At 42.4% G+C, this 20638-nt stretch overlaps 1 protein-coding gene across 3 annotated transcripts in view; it reads right to left on the reverse strand.

Annotated features, from left to right (window-relative positions):
• Positions 1-919: 919 nt before the first annotated feature.
• Positions 920-20638, reverse strand: part of SPTLC3 (serine palmitoyltransferase long chain base subunit 3) — an 88797-nt gene continuing 69078 nt past the window's right edge. For all 3 annotated transcript variants that reach the window (XM_048299027.1, XM_048299029.1, XM_048299026.1), the window contains 4 exons: positions 18598-18724; positions 4885-5020; positions 3761-3890; positions 920-1395 (listed from right to left, as the gene is read on the reverse strand). In XM_048299027.1, the coding sequence (XP_048154984.1) occupies positions 1282-1395; positions 3761-3890; positions 4885-5020; positions 18598-18724 (507 nt within the window). In that variant the 3' untranslated portion in view covers positions 920-1281. The remainder of the gene's footprint in view (positions 1396-3760; positions 3891-4884; positions 5021-18597; positions 18725-20638) is intronic.

The raw sequence follows: 20638 nt of genomic DNA on the forward strand, positions 1-20638 counted from the left end.
CAAGCCTGATGATACCACTGCTGGCATGGCAGGGAAACTGCTGGCTGGAACAATTCCTTCAGGTAGCTTTGAGCATTTGTCACTCAGGCAGTGGACAAGGGGACAAGGGCATCTTCCTCTTCGGGTGATATAATAATTATTTGAAGAACAAACTCAAAAAAACTCCTGGACAGGACAACCCCTGACATGCATAAAACAGACAAAAATATTTCAAGAAATGTTATTACATGGATGACTGTAGCATGTATAGAAACGGTGGAGTTTTCTATTTAACAGGTGGCAGAACTGCTTATGGTATCTTGAACTTCACATTCTGTATAACTAACAGCTTCGGCATTATGTACTTGTTAGTGAATTTATTAGGCCCATAAGTAGTTCAAGAAACTTAGGAAGGGGCCCATAAATGTCATCTGCAGTTTGTGAACTGCAAGTATCTGACTGTTTTGATCAAGGTTTTTACGGGAAAGTTAAATGGTTATTAAAATTATTTACTACTGCGCCACAAAAAGGGAGCAAGCCTGCTGAAGAACTTAGGTAGTGATAAGATGTGATAGGTTGTAGGTCAAACGCGTTGGCAGAAATGCATTTCTGTTTACGTCTAAGCCCAAATTTTTGTACAATTCAAAGTTGAAAGTGCATTTAAGAGGCCGAGAAAAGGTCTGTGGAGGGGAGGAGGAATTTTCCCTTTCCTGTAACCTGCTGTCAGAAATACAATCTCATCAGGCTACTTTTCTTGTTCTCAGCATTAGCCTTTTTCTAACATTTTCTGTCCTTGGAGAAATGCATGATAGTGCAACTTAGTTAAAGAGGTCACTTTCTGCTCATTCCTTTGTAGCAGTCCACACTGGCATCTCGATTTATGATCTTTAACAGATAAAAGTCAGTCTCACTGATGAAGCTCAGCTATATTACACTGGAATCTACTAACTTTTTAAACTTTATTATTTCAGTCACAATTAAGACTATCCGAAGCCTCTTCATAAAAAGGGGCCATATCAAAAGCTGTATGTTAGCAACTGGATCAATGGATGCATTCATTCTGCATCAAAAATACCATAAGAAGAACAGATCTCTCCTGGGGAGGCAAATCTGTATCAATATTCCATTCTCTTGAATACAGAAATTTGATACAACGTGATGCAACACCCGAGCTTCCCCTTCTTTCAATTAACTGAGAAATAAAAATTGTCCTTAGAAGGGAAGAAATGCATTTGTATTGTTTAGTTTTCGGGTTTTCCGCCCTTTCATAGCATCATAATGTTCTCTTCATGGGTGGAAAACTTAATCTTCAAGTTCAAGCCTAGATTCTTCATACAGTTCAGGATGAGATGACTTGGAATACCGGGAATATTTCAGATGTAGAAAATCACCCAATTCATCCAGAGCATTCAAAACCTGTAAGATCATGATATTTTGTCAATTCTATTGGAAAAGAAATGAAGTTCTAGTAACTTCTACTTTACTGCAGAACAAGAAGATTATAAAAAGAACATCAATCAAAGTTTAAAAGACAGACTGGCAAATTTTGCATTCATTCTAGAACAGTGAACATCAATACAGTCGTAGATGTACAACAGCATCTATGAGAAAGGAATTTGCTCCTTCAGTAGGTTATGGTTTATTAGTAAGTGCATTAATTGAGCACAGATGAAAAAAATTACTTTTTCTAAAAGCATAGGGAGGTTACAACCCAGGCAAAAATTATCTTTGCTTGTGCAAAAGAAACGTGTAAGCTATACTTCAGTATTTCTCCATAGCTCCCAAAGACTGGAGTTGCCAATGCATTTTCTTAGGTAGGACTCAGCCCCCAGTGCTGAGCAGAGTCAGCATAAACAGTCTGAATAGTTGAAGATAATTTTAATGAATGCCATTATCTTACATTAATATAACAGAGACATTTAATTTTTGTTCATTAATACTGTAATGCAATTTGCTGAGCTGAGTCTCCAGCTTTCAGTAGATTCAAAATGTAGGCAGGGAATTCTGTATCATAGGGTAGCAGCTCAGTGTTTTGCAGCACCTGACCCACATTCAAGAGCAGCCAACTTTTTGGCATCAAAGAAGGAAAGAGCAATTTTGATTTTGAGCCTGTTTCTGTTAAGTCACTAAAACAAGCTCACGAACAACAAGATGTAATTTAGAACAAAAAGAAGTAATTTAGTAATGGTTTATGCAGAGAGATAGCTTCCAGGTCATTAAGGAAGTTATTCTTGGGAGCTTGCCCTTTCATGGATCTTTCCTCTTTAGTTCCAGGCTGAGATACGAAACAAATTTTGTGAAAGGGAAACATTTTCATCGTGCTTGTTACCTGTTGTTACCCTGGGTTTAGGCACACTCACAAAGTGTTTTGTCCTAAAAGCTTTGCATCTGCAAGTAATTAAACTCAGGGCATTTCCATTCCCCCAAACTGTAAGAGTGCCACAAGTACTGTGGCAAGACCACAGCACGTTCAGTGATGACTGGGGAGCGTCAGATCTTCCCTGGAAGCAGCAATGTGAGGTAGCAGGAAGTGAACGTACAATGATGGCCCAAAAATGTGGTGGGCTTGACATTTGGGGGCAGGGGGAAAGGAAGAAAATCAAAGCAGCAGCCTCAAGAGATTAATCTTCAGATCAACTTCATTGCCTGTTACCAGTTACATAAGCCAAAATCCACACAGTCAAACAGCAGAAGCTGGCAGGGACCAACACGAGAGCTATGCTCTGTTCTACAAAATACTACCTTAACGGTATTGTACCTCGTTAATAACTACTGCACCTTTAAAAGCAGCAGGAATTTTACACTGCACACATGCAAGGCAGGTTTTTGATGTTGTTTGAAAGTTACCTACACTGGTATGGGAGCTGGTCAGCAGGGCAAGGCTCTGGCCTCCACATCCATGCGCATCTCAGGATGCAAAAGGAGAGTCAGGAGCTCTCTGCAGGCACAAGTGCTTGTCTGCATGAACCAGTGGCATATTTAACTTAAATGCCTTTCCATGTTCAAGGATTTTTTGCTTTGACCATCACACTCGTGCGAAGAGAGGAAAAACAAAGCCTGAAATTTATTGTTAAGCCTCTGTGTTTCATGCCTCCAAGTTGGCTTATTATGAGAATGAAAGAGCGTATCTCAAGCCAGGCCAAAAACACCTTCGGCAAGAAAGGGAGATGGAAAATTTCAAAGAGTTTATTTTAAACACATTTCTGACTGCGTTGGAACGGAGGTTTACGATGGAAGTCTCAACATACTGTTAATGGTATTTCTGATATCCGAGAAAGATACGGAACTGAGACTGGCCAGACAGCACCAACTAAACTTAATTAGGTTCAAACAGTTCCAAATACTGTTTGCAATTTCCACCTGTACCCCCAAGGCTGTCCCATATACTTCTGCAATTCAAGAAACATGGGGAAATATGGAATAGAAATATGCGTATGGAAAACTTGATTTTCAATTATTTCCATATCATTTTGGGTTTCCTACTCTGATAGTTTTGACATAGCATTTAACTTTTGTCTTGCTGTGCTGTTCATGCAGGTTTTTATTAGTGATGACAGATTTGGTCATTCTTAGAAATAGAAGAACATAAGAAGTTAACTCTCCGATAATTTATTTTAGAAAATAAAATGTATAAGGCTCAAATGCCTTTAAAGATCAAGTGACAAGGCCAGAAAAACAAATGTAAAAATGAATTATTGAGATTCAAAGTAACAGAGGCACAGCTTCTCCCAGCCTCCTTTGCACCTGAAGTTAATTTGGGCAGGACATCTGCTGTGCTTACCGTGTCTAACATCTCCCGTGTATGTGCAGCTGACACACAAAACCGAGCCCTGGATTCTGTGATAGGAGTAGCTGGAAACCCAACCACGACCACCCCGATATTTTTTTCTAACATGCGTCTTGCAAAAGCCCTAAGGAGAGAAAAAGTAGAAGGAGAAAAATCAGAAATAAATTATCTCCAATAAACTGAACACAGAGAGAAAACATTCAGATATAATGCAACAATAGATAAAATCCTGTTTTCGACTGATTGAATATTCCCATTGATTTCCATAAAAGCCAGAATTTTACCAGTAGGATTGAGACTGTTTGCTGCTTAGCCACTCATGAAGCCAAGTGGGTGTCAAATCCTAGAAATGTGATGGCAGAGAGGGCACTGCATGATAAACAATTCATTTCTGTCAATGAAAGTCTCTGAGTACAAATCAAACCATGCGGACATTCACAGTCCCTAAGCATGGAAGAGGTTGGGCTTGTGGAAAGTATGAATGCTTGGTTCCTGAACATCAATAGGAATAAACCAATCTGTGTGATAGTTTATTTGCCCTCACAATTACTCTGCGAGTTAAGAAGGCTTGTGTGGTATGTATGAGACCTAGAGCTCACAGCCACCCTAAGCTACTTGCAAATTCTCCCTACAGCTCAACCCTGACATTATGCTATGACTGACTTCTGGTCTGTGTGCCCAAGTCAGTGCACAAGTAAGTGCTGCTTGAGTGGAACTGAATGGTAAAACATGCAAAATCCATTCAAAGACCAGATGGGACAAAAAGGCATTCATCTAAACCAATTCATACATCAAAGGCAACATGTCTCCTTTAATGATTACAAATTAAAAACCAAAAAATTCAAATGAAAAATGTTATCAAAAGTATTATTCCAGACCACATTAAAAAAGGAAAAGAGAAAGATTTTAAAATTCTGAATTCTGGAACAACTCAAAATTAAATCTACGGGCAAATCTAAAAGAAAGCAGAACTAAATGACGTATTCAACTAACAGTGTATGTTCCTCCTGGGAAGCACCTACCACACAACATCATCTTCTTCAACATATACCAAATAACCATGAACATGAATAGTGCTTGTTTTGCCAGCAAAACAAGTACTTTTTTTCAACACTTACCCTATTTTACCAGGCATATAAAGGAGCAAGGGAACAACAGGAGAATCATCATTGCCATAAATGATGAAGCCCATTTCATGCAGTTTTCGTCTGAAGTACCTTGTGTTTTTCTCCAGCTGACGCACTCTTTGGAGCCCTGAAATGAGCCAGTCAGGAGAACAGTCAGTGTAAAGATCATAACTGGGGTCTAGTCACAGGCAAGAATCAGGGCTGGGGGTAACAGTTTGGCTGAAATGTAAATGTTGCTATTTGATTGAGAAGAAAAACACAGAATGAGCTAAATACAACTACACTGATTATTGTGGCATTGTAGGACGGATGGCTGATACTCCTGTAATTGTGAGGTGCCTTCCCATGGCAGAAACAGTCCCTCTCTGGGGATAGACATGTGGGCAATTCCCTGGACTTTGTTGTGCTAAATAAAGCCTCCTAGATGACACACACCTACAGAGAAGTAGTGCAGACATGTAAATAGAGAATTTATTTCTCGGTGTAATTGAGTATTATCTCTGCATTGTCCCTGGCCTCATTTAGTCATGGATGCACAGATGTGACCCCCGGCAAAACTGACAGAAGAGTTGAAACCAATTATTTTTATGAAGGAAAAGGACAAAAAACATCAAAGAAAAAATGTGCTTGAAAAGACATTTCAGCCATTTCTTTTGCAGTGCCACTAAGGAGGTGGTTTCTGACAAGTGCAACTGCTTCCCAACCCATTGCATAAAGAGAGAAGAGACATGCTCTACATTACTGTAGTAAGAGATATCATATGTCCTTTCACTACTCCACCTGCATTATATTTAATCAGTAAGCTGATCTATGTGCTGCTTTTCCACTGCTGTGAGGTGCTGACAGGGATGGTGCCACCTCCTCCACACCCACATCCCTGTCCAGTGCCAGTCCAAGTTGACACGGCCACACAGCAAATCGAGCCAGGTCTGTCATCTGTCTGACCTCACCAGAAACAAAACTGGCAAGCCACCATTAAGCAGATTGAGTCTCTAAACCTGATTGCTGTTCAGCAGCTTGGATCTGCCCAGCAGAGGTGGTGAGAATGTGTGGTAAGACTGGGATTTAGCAGGACCCAGTTACTCTTAGCTTTCATTTCCCTGCTGTTCATCAGCCCATACTTTCAATATCACTTACATTATGTCACCAGACATGAACACTGAAACCTCCAGTGCAACTCATTTCCTCTTTGCCTTTGCACAGATGTGTTATGTTTTCACTCTCCATTTACGTTTTCATTTTACTTTACATTTTGTTCGCTTCATTCTTCATTTACTACTTTCTGCTGTCACTGTTCTCTCACTGGATGCCTGTTTCCTAATTCCCCATCTTGCTCTGTGCAACCACAGTGGCCAGTAAGGCATTTGTAGCAGCTACATGCCACCTTTGGCAGATTTGTCCTCAGACCACATTCTGCCCCACCATCTGCTCTGGCTTTTCTTCCTTTTCCCTCTTGGCTGACGTGGGGATCACCATACCTACATGAACCTCTTTTCCATTAATATGTCTGAATATGTGTAGGTTTGAACAAGATCTACTACTTCATCTGTTCTGTATCCTCCTGAGTAAAGGTTCTGTCAGTTTTCTGGCTGGGAAATTTATAGGAAAAGTGGGACTTGCTTCACAGTGATCGGTGTTTTGCTTGAACAAATTAAAAGATCTCATAAAAACAGTGCATTTGTAACTTTATGCACACAACTGCCCATGCAGACAACCTGTTACTTACAGTCTCAGTCATTCAGTTTAAAGCACTCAGTGGAAGAGATCTGCTGGGTTAGAAAAGGCCACAAATAGTTTAACCATCTCTCTAATGCTGCTAAAGCAAAAACAGCTGTGCCAGAGCAAGGAAAACAAATGAAACACAAAAGCATCCTACTACAAAGCTTTCCAGTCACTAATAAAAACAATAGTCTGTGGTATTTCCAAAAATATTTTTGGTGTAGTAGATCTCAAAGAAACAGGAGGAAGAGGAGGGGAGGGGAGATGATGGTAAGGAAAGGGAGTTAGAGAATAATGTGGCTGAAGTCTAAAGAGAGATTTTTTCCCTTGTTAAAATTTGTAAAGATGTTATTAGCACCTCCTCAATGTCCGAGTTACAAGGAAGAGGGTGGGGAGTAACCTGAACTGGGGGCTCAAAGCAACTGCTGTTTCTTGCTATATAAGCAGCCCCTGAGCTTGTTTCCAAACTCTCAGTTGGAAAGCATTTGAAACTACTAGATTTTCAATTAGGGAAAGTTTTTCATAAATGCAGATGTTCTTGGTGAGTGCAGTTTAAGACTTGCTGCCTTCTCCTTTCTATTCACGCGTTTACCACAGAGCTGGAAACACAGTGTGAGCCATGCAAGATTCCAGGCGGTGCTGTTCGCTATTTATCAAAACATATGTGCAGGGCCCAGAGGTGATCAGTTTGTCTCTACTTAGTTTTGGTGCCAGAAATTTATACTCCAGCTAAGGAAACTTTACAGCTGAAAGAGGAGGTTCAGACAACCCCCCAAAAGTCAAACACCTCTTCCTTTCTAATCTTCCTTTCCCGATTCTACATCCTCAACTGGTTTGTGATGCGAGATCTCCCCTTTCAAGACTCCCTATGGAGCTCATTTCAAGCCAGCCAGTGCTGATGCGAAAGAGCCACTTGAATGTTTTAGCAACATCCCAGAATACTAATTTCATTTGCAGGGATGCATTAAAGAGCCAAATAAAAGATCAGAGCACTCCCATATATCTGGAGGGAAAAAAAGCACATTAGGAGACGATTGCTACACACACTCTATTTGTGGGTGGGTGGCTGGGAGGAACCTATTTCTTTACCAAATGTCAACACTTTCCTTTCTCATGTTAAGTTTTGTGGTCAAAGACCACAGACACACATCATATACACAGGCTTCTTATACGCTGTCCCAATAAGAGCAATAAAACCATTAAAATTTGTAGCTGTATTTCAACACTGTTTTTCATTCCTTTATGGGACCTTCCAATGTCAGATAAGGAGGTAGATCTGAGCAAAACATTTATTTTTGTTTCATTGGCCTGATTTTCCCTTTACACTGCAGATTAAGAGTGATGAATTCAGTTTAGAATCAGGTCTTAGTCCAAATGCACTGTAGTATGTTTAACTAAAACCACCACATTTAGAAAGTATTTTCTTTGATTCCTGAGGCTGTGATCTCGCATCCTTTAATATTTATTGAGTGAAAATCTGCAGAGCAGACCCTTGAGCTAAAATAATATGGCTGCATCTATGTGAGTGTAAGAATTTACCTGTATGGGACTAATTAGAGGATCAGGTCCCTAGACAGTAAATATATGTGTTAGAAAATTCTTACTTTGCAAAATCCTTGAGGATTTACAGTCTATGCAAAGAGCTTACAGCACAGCAAGCAGCATATCCAGAGAGTTATATTCCATAAAATATGTGAACCACAACACAGCACATGTTTGGAAAAAACAGCCTGGACAGGGAAAACCAACCCTCCTCTATTTAAAACTAAGCCCACTAATGCCCCAGAGTATTCAGTTAAGGCTGAGAATGACTTTATTAAGTGCTCTACATCTTCTTATTGACTGAATTAAGAAGGGACAGAAAGAGAGAAAAGTAAACGATAAACAATTCCCAAGTTTCACAAGTTATCTTCATGCTGGTGGGAACACACACAGCCAGTTTATGGGGATTTTTCTGAAATAAAGGATTAGTTGCCTGGATGGTACAAGAAAAGCAGATTTACTGCATCAGCAATCCACCTTCTGCTGGAAAATTTAGAGTTTTCATTTGGTTGCACCACTTTAAAAATATTTGGTTTACTGCAAAGTTCTAAGGTGTCGGCAATTCTGGGAAAAATGCTGATTATATTTTTATGTGACACGCATCATCGCATACTGCTGGCTTTAGCTCATTAGTTTCTGCAGGCTTTTAGAAAGCTTTATAGCTCAAAATTAATATGGTTTAGTTGAAAGAAAAATACAAAAAGAAGGCAACAGAGAGAGAGAAATGATAAAATGTAGTAGCTTGCTCAAAATTTCTTTGAAGCAACAAGCTTTTTAAGAGAGCCACTTGGAGAAACAGACTTGGCAGAAGCTTTGTCACACACTTTCAGGGTACCTGACATCAGGAAGGCATCCTGACTACATGTCTGAGGGCCTGATCCCAGGCTGGCTTTACCTGGCACAGCTCTGTGCACTTCAGTAGAACTCTGCTGTTTATGCCAGCTGAGGACCTTATCCTGGCAGTGAAAGAGGCAGTAAAATTATCAGCTCTCTAAAACAAAAGTTCATTTTCCTCTTCCACAGATGTCTGCTTTTGCCTCCCACAGAATGTTCATAAGCAGAGAAGCTGCCTGCATTCAATTCCTGCACAAACAGTCTACCTTTGAAATCTTCCTGTAGGCTTCTACCCTTGGAAGTTGTGACTCAGTCTATTGAAAACAGGAATAAACAACCCGTAGCCTTTCATATCAAGATCTCAGGTGTAGGAGGGGAAGAAGAGCTATTTTTCCTGAACCTGTTCCAGGAAAGATAACCCCACGCCTTACTGGCTTTTGGCATGCGGTGGGCTCTTCAAGACACAAATCCACCTGCTTTAATCTTCTCCAGCTGTTGTTTCATAGGGTCCTTGTAGATAATTAATTACACAATTGGACTTTCACATACCAGTGTCAGTGTTCCTTGGATGGGGAACTCAACTCCCTGCCTTCCTCTACTAACAGCTAGATAGGAAAAAGCAAACTTCCATAGGCTGAAAAAAAATTGGAAAACAATAGCTCTTTCCCACTAAACTATTGCAGATGGACAGATTTTTTTCCCTCTGGTTCCATTATAAGAGTAACACACATGCAGCTCCATGTGCATTAAATCACATATAGAATGCTATAAAGTTGGGGTGCCTAAAGGAAATATATTCTCAGATAAAACAATCTTCATCAAAAATAACTTTGCAATGAACTGGGGAGAAGTGAAGACATTTACTTCTACAATCTAATGCTAACTAGAAACCTAGTGATTTCAACCTAATTCAGCTGCTAAATAAGCCCTTAAGGACTTATTTGAACTGTGAACTGCTGCAAAACACTGTCCAGAGAAGATTACGGGAAGAAAAATGGCAATTTCAGTTGAAGCAGAAAGGAGAAAAATTGTAAAGATTGGGTCATTTTTACCTTATTTCTCGGATGAGTCAGCTCTGCCGAGCCAGCACCTTATCTATATTCAGATATACAATGCAGGGACAGAGCAGCCAGCCTTGGCTGAGTCCTGTTTACTCCCAGCGCAGGTGATTAATCACGAAGCGGGTCCGTCCCGCCGCTGAAAACTGTTGGGGTCCCTCCCCTGCCGTGTAGCCCTGGGAGAGGGGCCCTGAGGGCACAGACACGGGGCTTCCCTGTCCCTGCTCAGCCTCGTTCCCATTGGTTGGTTTGTGTTCCCCTGCGCGGGCAGAAGGACCCTTGGTCCTGTGACTGGAACAGTTCCTCAGCAGAGCCCCGGCCATGCGGCTGGAGAAATAAACATCTCTGAAACAGCTATCAAGAATCTGTCTGTCCTATATATTTCCTTTCCACGGGACTCCTGGTTTGATATATGCGTGTTGCAGGATCCCCACTGCAACAAATGGTGGAGATTTGTGAGCAGAACGATCCCCGATCCCTAAGCGACTGATTTGTGTGAGTAAACCCTGGAAACTTTGGATTCCTCTTCTTGGTTTTGCTTTGCTATTCCATATCTAAACTATGGAGGAACCGTGGGAAGACTCTTGGCTCTCAGAGCCGCATATGGACATTTATCTTAAACTTAAAATGATTCTTGAACAACGATTTGTGAATTTTAGCTTGATTCAAGCTCAAAAAGAACTGAAACACTTCCTGGCATGGTTGTTTAAGAACTTTTTCTATGTTTCTTGGGATTTAATTCTTACCAAGGGCTTTTGGAAAACCGTTTGGACACAGTTAATACTGGAGTCAAAATATATGCCGATGGAAGAATATTTTCGTGAATATTATTTAGTTACTGAGACTGTTGAGCAATGTCAGCTGTGTCCTGGCGAAGGGAATCCTGGCGCAGGGACCGTGCGGCCCAGGCCACGTGCACCGAGCGCTCTGCGAGCAGCAGCGAGGCAGTTCCCGCGCGCGGGCGGAGCCACGCGAGCCGCAGTGTCGGTGGCGGAGCGAGGAGCGGCGGGACCCGGCGGTGCCCGCCCGGTCCTGTGCAGCGCGTGGTGGAGCGAGCCCCGTGAACGCCCGACCGAGAGGGGCGGCGCGCGGGCGGCGGCTGGCGGCGATGGCGGTGGAACGGAGCCGTGCCCAGCCGAGACGCGCGCCGGAGCAGGGCGCGGGGGGGTCGTCGCTCGGGGGCCCGGCCGAGACGTGGGTGCAGCGCCCGGCAGCGGCAGCGAAGCTGCGACCAGAGGAGGCGACGCACGGAGAACTGAGCGGCGTGGCCCGACCCGGCCCGCGCGGCCCCGAACGCGACCCCGGGAAGAGCGCGCAGGCATGAGCAGCCCCGAGAATTCCAACACGGGAGCGACCGAAGGAGAGAACAAAGACGCAGCGAGACAGAAAACAGCAGACACTCGGAAAAAGGAAAAAATCATAGTAACTAAGATCTTAGGGATAGTAAAATGGTATAATGTTAAGCAAAATTATGGTTTTATAACAAGGTATGACAACCAGCAAGACATATTTGTGCATAGAACTGCTATTAAAAAGAATAACCCTGAAAAATGGATCCCAAGCTTGGGAGATGGAGAGGTGGTGGAATTTAATATTGTACTAGGGAGAAAAGGGTTACAAGCATCGCAGGTCACTGGGCCTGATGGTGTTCCTGTAAAAGGCAGTATATATGCAAAAAATCGTAGTCATGTTAGACAGTATCTCCATTGTAAGCCCCCCCTACAGTTTCCCTTTCCTAATCCCACCTTTCCCTTTTACCCTATGTCCTATTACCCCCAGTGTATTCCCAATCCGTTTTTTCATCCATGGTTTCCCTCACAAAACCATGCTTTTGCCAATTGTTTCCCCAAAAATCCCTTTCCAATGCCGAGTGGGGGATGAAAAGGGGGAGGGAAGAAGTTAAACCCTCTCCTGCCTCAGTTTCCCCACAAAGCATGCTCAGAGAATTCTGTCTCCCTTCTGTCAGCCCTAAGATGTTCCAGAGAATCTGTTTGGACATTTAAAGACTCAGGAGGGTGGCTTGTTTTGTCTTGAAACGGTTCTTGTTATGTTTATCCAGTTGTTTTCATTCTCCTTTTATTAAAATAAAACGGGTGAGGTGTTGGGGTCCCTCCCCTGCCGTGTAGCCCTGGGAGAGGGGCCCTGAGGGCACAGACACGGGGCTACCCTGTCCCTGCTCAGCCTCGTTCCCATTGGTTGGTTTGTGTTCCCTGCGCGGGCAGAAGGACCCTTGGTCCCGTGACTGGAACAGTTCCTCAGCAGAGCCCCGGCCATGCGGCTGGAGAAATAAACATCTCTGAAACAGCTATCAAGAATCTGTCTGTCCATATATATTTCCTTTCCACGGGACTCCTGGTTTGATATATGCGTGTTGCAGGATCCCCACTGCAACAGAAAACCAGCCAGCACACAACGCGCTCCATCTGCATCCCATTAGGTGTTTCTGAAGCGCCAGGGATCCGGATGCCGCGAGAAGCGGCACTTCGCTGCTTTGCGCTCGGCAGGCTGAGGCTTTGCTGCTTTGAGCCAGGCAGGCGCTGGATTCCTCGGGCACCGCAGCGCCAGCGGCATCTGCAGCAGAGGAGGGATCCTCACTCTCTTCTGGCAGCAAAGACACCCTGGAAAGGGGACTTTGTCATGGAGCTGCCTGCCGCTGTCCCTGGGGAAAGCGTAGCTGTCACTGCTGGGGGACAGGTCACATCCAAGTCTGACATCCTTCCTCTGCCTGCAGGTGATGCTTATTTCAGGATACAGGGAACATCTATCCATGGGTAGGGTCTGCTAGAGGACTCCAGCACAGGTTTAACTTTGAATGGGGAAAAAGTGACTGCAAATGAGGTAGAATTCAGTTAATCCTCAGAGATCTTGCAAGTCACTGCAAATGCTGTTAGTCCAAAGCCCCTGCTTGTTCAGATCCACTGACTCTCCGTGCATACATTTGATGATGCCCTGTGGCAGGTGAATCCCATGGCAGGTGTCTCCACCAGAACAGCATATCTCATTCATTTTGAGCAAAGATGTCTAAATTTAGCTCTGTTTCATCATCCACTGCTGGGAGAACATCTGTGATGTTCAGCATATACAAATAACTGTGGCAGCACATTACTATCACTAATATCTTCACTGTTGTTCAGTGACTGGAAGCCCTAGTCATGGAGCCAGTGCTGTGCAAACAGGGAATAAATGTGCTTAAGGGCTTGAAATGTGACCACATACTTACTGGGAATATTAACTTAAAATTAAGCCAGGGTTCAAGCATTCTGCTTGCTAAGGACCTAAGAGAAGCAATGCCCTCAGAATGAAGCCGCAAAACAAGAATTTGAAAAAGATAGACTTCAGCATGACTGATTCTGCAAGCTGTTTTGAGCAGGTCCAAGGGGTCCCTCGCTAAGTCACTTGCAGATTTAAAGCTTAGAGCAATAGCTTCATGACCAGTCCAGTCTGGCAGACATTGATTTTGCTGCAAAAGGGATTGTTCCTCTCAGCTCCAGCTGCTCAAGTCCCGGCACTGGGACTCATGGAGCCATATGGCAGATTGGCTCTGGGAACCAGTTTGGGTGTGGACTAACCATGAGTGGGAGGGCTGGTTGCTTTTCAGCTACATCAGCGCTCTGATTCAGTTCATTGCATGGCTGCACGAACACCCACACTGGCGTAGGGAGAAGGGGCACGAGAAACAGGATGGGCAGGCGGAGGAGAAACTGAGGACAAGACTGCCCTTCCTTGTGCCAGTGCTGGCTTATGCCAGCTTGTAGTGATGTGGAACTAAGGTTTCTGAATTTAGAGGATCCTGGCAAAACAAAACTAATATTTTCAAAAGACTCTGGAGGACAGATAGCAGAGGAAAATGCTGGAAACTGACTTTAAGGAGCTGGTCCTCCATTTATACAAAAAATCTGAGACCAATGGAAATACCTTTAAAAAGGAACCTTTAAAAAACAATCTCTTTAATGCCAAACCAAAACAGAAAGTGGCATTCTGCCACTTCTCACGATCTGAATGAGCTCAAATGCAAGAACTCAAGCGCTTGCTAAAAACACAAATGAAAGCTAGTAGTTACAAAAAGATAAACCAATCAGCACAAATGGGAGAGTAAATGAACATTTTAAAGGAACACTTCTAATCTAAACAACTTCAGGAATTATCTTTTAACAAAACATCTTTTACTAGTTTGAGAGGACAGGCTTTTAAATGTTTCAGCATCCCATAAAAACATGAAAAATGCCCACTGCTGTGAATTATTGTTTGCCATGCATTAAACAGAAAAAATATTTCCTTTACAAATGCTGCAATTTGCTTTTTACACCAGTATAATCTATTATTAGTCATTAAAAAAATTGCTTTGGATTTCCCAGCAGTCTTAACTCCGTCTGCCTAGTGGTTCTATTTTATACCTATCAAATTTAAGTGTAAAAATATGCTTTTGGTATTCTCATGCAGAAAGGGGGGAGGAAGAAAAGGTCTGAGGTCACAGCTGGAGGGGCTGTGTTGCATGCAAGTAAGTGTACTTGCAAATTTGTGCGGGGTCCAAACACTCTGAGTCAACTCCAGTCTCATCATGGGATAAAACCACGAAGGCAGCTGCTGAGTTTCCTGAGGTATCTCCAGTGGTGTAATGAGAAGCCACAAGGAGAACACATAAAGAATATCTATATAATGAAATATAAAGAGTAAATGCCATGGGAACTTCTGCTTCCCATATTTCCTAATAAATGAGCTGAGATACATTTGAGATGAAAAGGCCACAAAGGCTTAAGAGGGATAAAATTGTTTCTTTTTTTAAATAGACTACATGAGCCGAACTGTGGAACTTGCTGCATTATGACATTACTAGAGGAAATACAGCTGCCAGAAGTTCATACACTTTTGAACAACTCTATTATAGGAACTATGAAAGTACCTATGATGTTATGGTACTAAGAACGAATGTGTTTTGTTCTGCAAGACATCGATTTTCACAGTTCTGTGAAACATGGCACTGAGAAAAACAGGACTTTTACTCCACTGAAAATCTGATTTCACATTTGCATTTTTTTGTAGTAAAAAATTTTGATTCTTTGGACATAGTCACTCAAGAAATACTGGCAATATGGACCTCAACCTAGTCCTCTTTCCCAGGCAGGAAAAATGCTGTATATCAGTTTTGAGGGAGCTACTACCTTCTCCTAATTTAGCATTTCTTGCCCTTCATTTTCTCAAGTCACCACAGAAAACACAACAAAAGAAGGAAACTGCAATAGCTGGCTGTGGGCTCTGCAGTATCCTCCCAGTCACATTGTCATTAATGTCTCACAACCATCATAAGTATTGGTAGGGGACATACCCTCATGTTTATGCTGAAACAGACATTGGCTGTGGGTAACTTCCAGCTGAACAGTTTAGGTTTCACAGAATCACCCTGAAAGTGCTAACCTGTTCCTTCCTTGTGATGAAGCAGTACCCCCTGGGCCCATAAACATCTATTCATATCCTGCAGTCATGCATCTGGTATACTGATCCTGTCCTGGAAATGCACATCTCGATTCCTTTTCCAAACAACCATATTCTTACTAATTGAAAATAAAGGAAGAAAATATATAAGATCAATCAACTGGATACACATCAGGATGCACAGGCAGTACTGCTGCACTTCTGGGCCCTAGCATTACCTACTACATAATTTCATCTGTGCTAGTCTTTTCTAGATCAGCTGCCTAACAAATTAGTGGAGAATAACTAGCAAGAAATCGAAGGGAATGTAATAGTCTTATATCTGGGAAAATAAAGAAGACCAAAAAATATGGATTTTTCTGAGCAGCAGCTTAAATGACCAAATCAGTTTTCCTTCTCTTAGTTTTCTGTTAACCTGCCAAGGAGTCAGTCATGATGTTCAGATGGAAGAACATGCTGGATTAACACATTTGTTTTCCCCTTATTTCATCCTCTTTCCAACAAACACCATCTAGTTCACATGGAACTTTTTAGCAAACTCTAATTTCATTATTTTCTAAAACATTCCCAGTAACTTTTGCAAGGCTCACTCCCCTAGAGAAATGACCTCTGGAGGATAAGCCGTTGGTGGACATCTCCTTAAAAAGGATTCCCTTTATAAGGGATAATCATCCAGTGGGCAGAGAATGCCATTTAAAACAAATTGCAAAATAAACTCCTATGGATCTGAGAGGCCTCCAGAGAACACGTGGTTGATACTACCCTGCAGCAACTTCGGTTCACTTGAAACTTCTCTGCTCCACAGCTCATGCCCTCACAAGAACAACTCACATGCAGGATTCACCATTTTCTGTGATAGCGGACCAAAAGAACTCTGCCAAGGTCATTGTCCTAGGAATCAAAAATATCTAAGGAGAGACAGTGCTTTCTCCCTTCTGTTCCTTGCTCCTTTCTAAGCCACCACCTTCCTCTCTCTGATGCCAAAGCAACACATTGTAGTGTGGTCCAGCAGAGCATTTTTTCCCTGTATTTTGGGTTGTGGGGTTTTTTTGTAGTCCACAAGACAGCCTAATGAAGGGAGGCCCACATGAAAGAAAACCCAAAGACTAAAATAATGAGTCTGGCTCAGAAGGACAAGAAACAATTTTACACATCATAGCCAGCTTGCTAGCCTTTGTGCAATGCTCTAAGTTGTGATATATGATTTATTCATTTGTTTTTCTAATCATTTGCATTTCATATTACAAGACAATTTTTTAAAAACTGACAAAACACTAATTTATTTCGTAACGGATTTGCAGAAGACTTCAAAAGCTCTTATTTTGCGCAGAAAAACAAACATTGTGTCATTAAACAACACTGCTTGTGGAAGAGAAAATGCTTCAAGCTCTTAGCCCTAAGACAGACACGCACATCTTAAATCTTGAACCCAGTTCTCCTCTTACCCTGCACTGAACTGCATGCAGAATCACGCTAGCCGAAGAGCGTTCTCAACAGGCTTTGAAGGCCTGGAAGCGCTCTGCGTGTTCCATGCTCCACACGCGGCATCTGCGCGCTCCCGAGCCAGCCAGCCGCGGGCAGGCTCGGTGTCAGACCGCCCTCTCACGGCAAGCGCCCGCGCAGGGAGCGCGCCCGCGCAGGGAGCGCGCCCGGCCCGACGGCCCGCACGCCGCGGCCCCGGGCTGCAAGAAACGTGCCGGAGGTGGTCTCTTATATTGAACATATGGAGGCATCAGCACATGCAGCAGTGACCTTCCAAATTTCAAGCTGGAAGCAGTTTTTACGCTCTGGCTTCTCTGCCAAAATGAAAAGAGCGTCGCTTCCTCATCGTCTGCACATCGCGCCGGAGTTTTGCTGTCTTTTGTCCTTGCACTTGGCAGAATTTGGCACTGGGACTGGATTCTCTATCCCTCCTTCTGTACTCTGGGGTCTTGTAAATTCCGGTCTCATTGAAGAGCTGCGATAAACGTCTTAATAGCCTCGTATCTGTAATTTGAATATCTATTTGAAACGGCCCTCTAGGGCACTGCAGCAGAGTAGTGCAGAGCAGTATCTTACCTGCTCTCATCTACTCTTTATCTCTTCCATTTCCACCTTATCCCAGTCATATCTGTCAGGGAGGACTAATACAGAATTAATTCTGTTAGTCTCAGACAAACTAAGAGAAAATAGCACTGCTGGACCGGTATAAAACATTGCAATTCAGAGCAGAATCTGTACCTTCAGCTGCATGTTAAAGAACATCATGACTCTCCGGCATTCCCGAAAAAAACTACATAAATCCAATCAGTTTTTCTCCATATTGGGATTTAAGTCCTAGAACACTGAATACATATCAGCATTGCTTTGAAACAGTAATAGACAGATATGTCACAGTTGTTTTGTTTGTTGTATAGAACGCATATTACACAGAGGATAAAACATCACGCAGAGGATAGAGCACGTCACACAGAGGATTGGACAGTAGCTGCATCTGCAGCTTCAAGAGACAAATAGAAATACACCTGATTTTTCATAAAGACACCAAGCAGTCAATGCTTTGGGGACAAAATGTAGTACAAAACCAGGTTCAGGACACCAGAATTGATGCCTGAGGGAGGTAGGAATTATTATAACCATCTTCTCATACTATTATTTAACATTCAATACCTGTTCTGAAATGCTGCACCATGCTTGAGTTGCTTGCCATTTTGAAGGTTCACACTTACAAAGAAGCTAAACTGACAACACCTAGCCCGTAAATGAAGGCATATCCTTATGAAACTGACTACAGGGTCAGACAATACTACAAGGGAAATCCATGGGTTTCTATTTTTTGCTGCAAAACAGGATGGGCTGGCTACTATGCAGCCAGAATTCCAAAATACTTCCATCCCTGCTACATGTGGATGAGCATGGAAAAAACCCCCAGGGTCGACAGCACTTAGAAGTATGATGATTTGGGTATTAATTTTACAATAAGAAGGATTTCTTTTGCATTGCCATACTTCTTTGCTGCTGATGACATTTTGCTTGTGTGTGTACCCAGGAGATGCTCTGGTCGCAGCTGAAATAAGGGAGGGAGGGAGGGAGGGAGGAAGGAAGGAAGGAAGGAAGGAAGGAAGGAAGGAAGGTAGGTTACCTTGTGCTGTCCCATCCAGTCCCATGAGGCATTTCATGGCCCTGATGATTTGCTCTGCTACGGCGGGACACATAGATGTGGCGTACACAGCGCTGTGAGAATGAGTTCGTAAAAAGTCCACAAGGTCCTTACACAAGCAAAACAAAGCATGAATGAGCTGTGAGCTGGCCAAACAACAGATCTCCCTCTTAACTACTGCAGGAGTGGGAATGTGTAAAAGGAAGAGGACATTTCACCAGCTCCTGGATTGCTTTCTTGGCTGCCACTGTTGATACATGGCCTGAAGAAACATCAGGCAGGTGCAAATACTTTACCATATAAGTGGGGCAATTACAGCTGAAACAAAAGTCTGGAATAGAATAATGTTTACTTCTGCGCTAAGACTTATTATAAAGGAGCCAAAATAATTTCAAGACCAATGAACAGCTGCGCTTAAAATAATGCTGCTCAGTTCCTCTCTGGTAATGAAACAAAGGCTATATGACATCAGTATAGGTCCTCTGCCACATGACCTAGCCCAGGAAAAGCAACCTTAATGGGATCTATCTTTGTCTATAAGCACATAAATTTTCAATCAAAATTTTCAATCACTGCGGCAGGTACAGTCATGTTAAGAGTTGGTATAATTGCTGGTATAACTAAGAACACAATCTGTGCTCTTAGAAAAACCACTGATATACTGTAGGCATGTCTAAAGCACCAGTAACTCTCCTGAATCCAGGCCTGCAGTAGGGAATTCAGATCTTATTAAGATCTTCATTGTTATAACAATTTATGTCCCTTAGTGCAAAATATCAGAGTAACAGTTACCACACTAAGAGTTGAAAGCATGTTAGTGAGGAAGGGATGAGGCCTGCTCGAAAATTGACTTTGATAAGAAAATATAATCAGAAAAAAAAAAAAATCCAGTGAGAATAACACAAATCACTACCAAAAATACTGTATGAGTCTATGCAGTAATCCCAGTGCTGGGGATAAAGATTTACCTAACCTTACACAGGTTACGCACGGCCATATTGCAATTGTATTCCTAAGGGTTTGGTCAAAAGCTAAGGCGGCCTCTGGGCTCCAGCTGATGCAGAATAAACAGTGCCACTGAGAGCGTTTGGCTGCAGAAAGGAATGTAAGTGGGTGAATGGGTGAGCAGCCTTCCAAGGCTGAGAAGCCTGAGGCAAAGCTTGGTGATACAGGCATGAAAAGCGCAACCTGTTTGCATTTAAAAAAACTTCCAAGGATTAGAGGATAAATTAAATCAAACTACTTTTCACAGGTCTAATCTTTCTATACTTTCTAGCTACATTAGCCACATTGTCTTTGGTAAGAAATAAATGTAGAGATACAAATTCAGGAAGCCAATGAAACAAAGAAAATTGATTCTTGATGTATTATGACACTTGGTTTTAAAATCTCCAGGGGCAAACCCAAAAAAGACAGTAAAATATACACAGTTTATACTTTCTTATAGCCCTTTTATTCTACTGTAGGACTACCCTTATTAATGTTATCCTGACAACAACCATATGGGCTGTCTAAACAGGCTTCCCACTCATTCAGCAGACTGCTTAAAAAATACATTCAGCTGGGTATGAAAAGAGCAAATAATCAGCAACCATTTGATCTCTCTGTCAAGCAACAAAACCAATGACATTTCACAATGGCGCTGATTATGCTTTCTCTTCTACACCCTCAGTTAAAGCAAGCTCAGCTCTACTTTTTGTTGACATCTGTTGTTGGCAAGAGACTGTTTTGTTAATGTATGTGGAGCAACTGAGGACACAGAATTTACTATTGCAAAAGGCCCCCAGTAACCTTTCTCCATTCTCCTAAAAAATGCAGCTATGTCAACCCACAACTCTTTAGGAATTTTATTATCAGTGGATGAAACTGTGGTTTTAATCTCTCAATATTGCTCCACACACTGTTTACAAATGTGAAACAAAGTAATGAGCAATCCACATGCAAATTAATGTAGGGAAGTATATTTAGCCAACCACAACATGTCCAAACGTTTCCAAGACAAACAACAATCATCAGGGTGGCA

This window comes from Corvus hawaiiensis, chromosome 3 (genome assembly GCF_020740725.1).
Source record: "Corvus hawaiiensis isolate bCorHaw1 chromosome 3, bCorHaw1.pri.cur, whole genome shotgun sequence".
Classification (NCBI taxonomy): domain Eukaryota; kingdom Metazoa; phylum Chordata; class Aves; order Passeriformes; family Corvidae; genus Corvus; species Corvus hawaiiensis.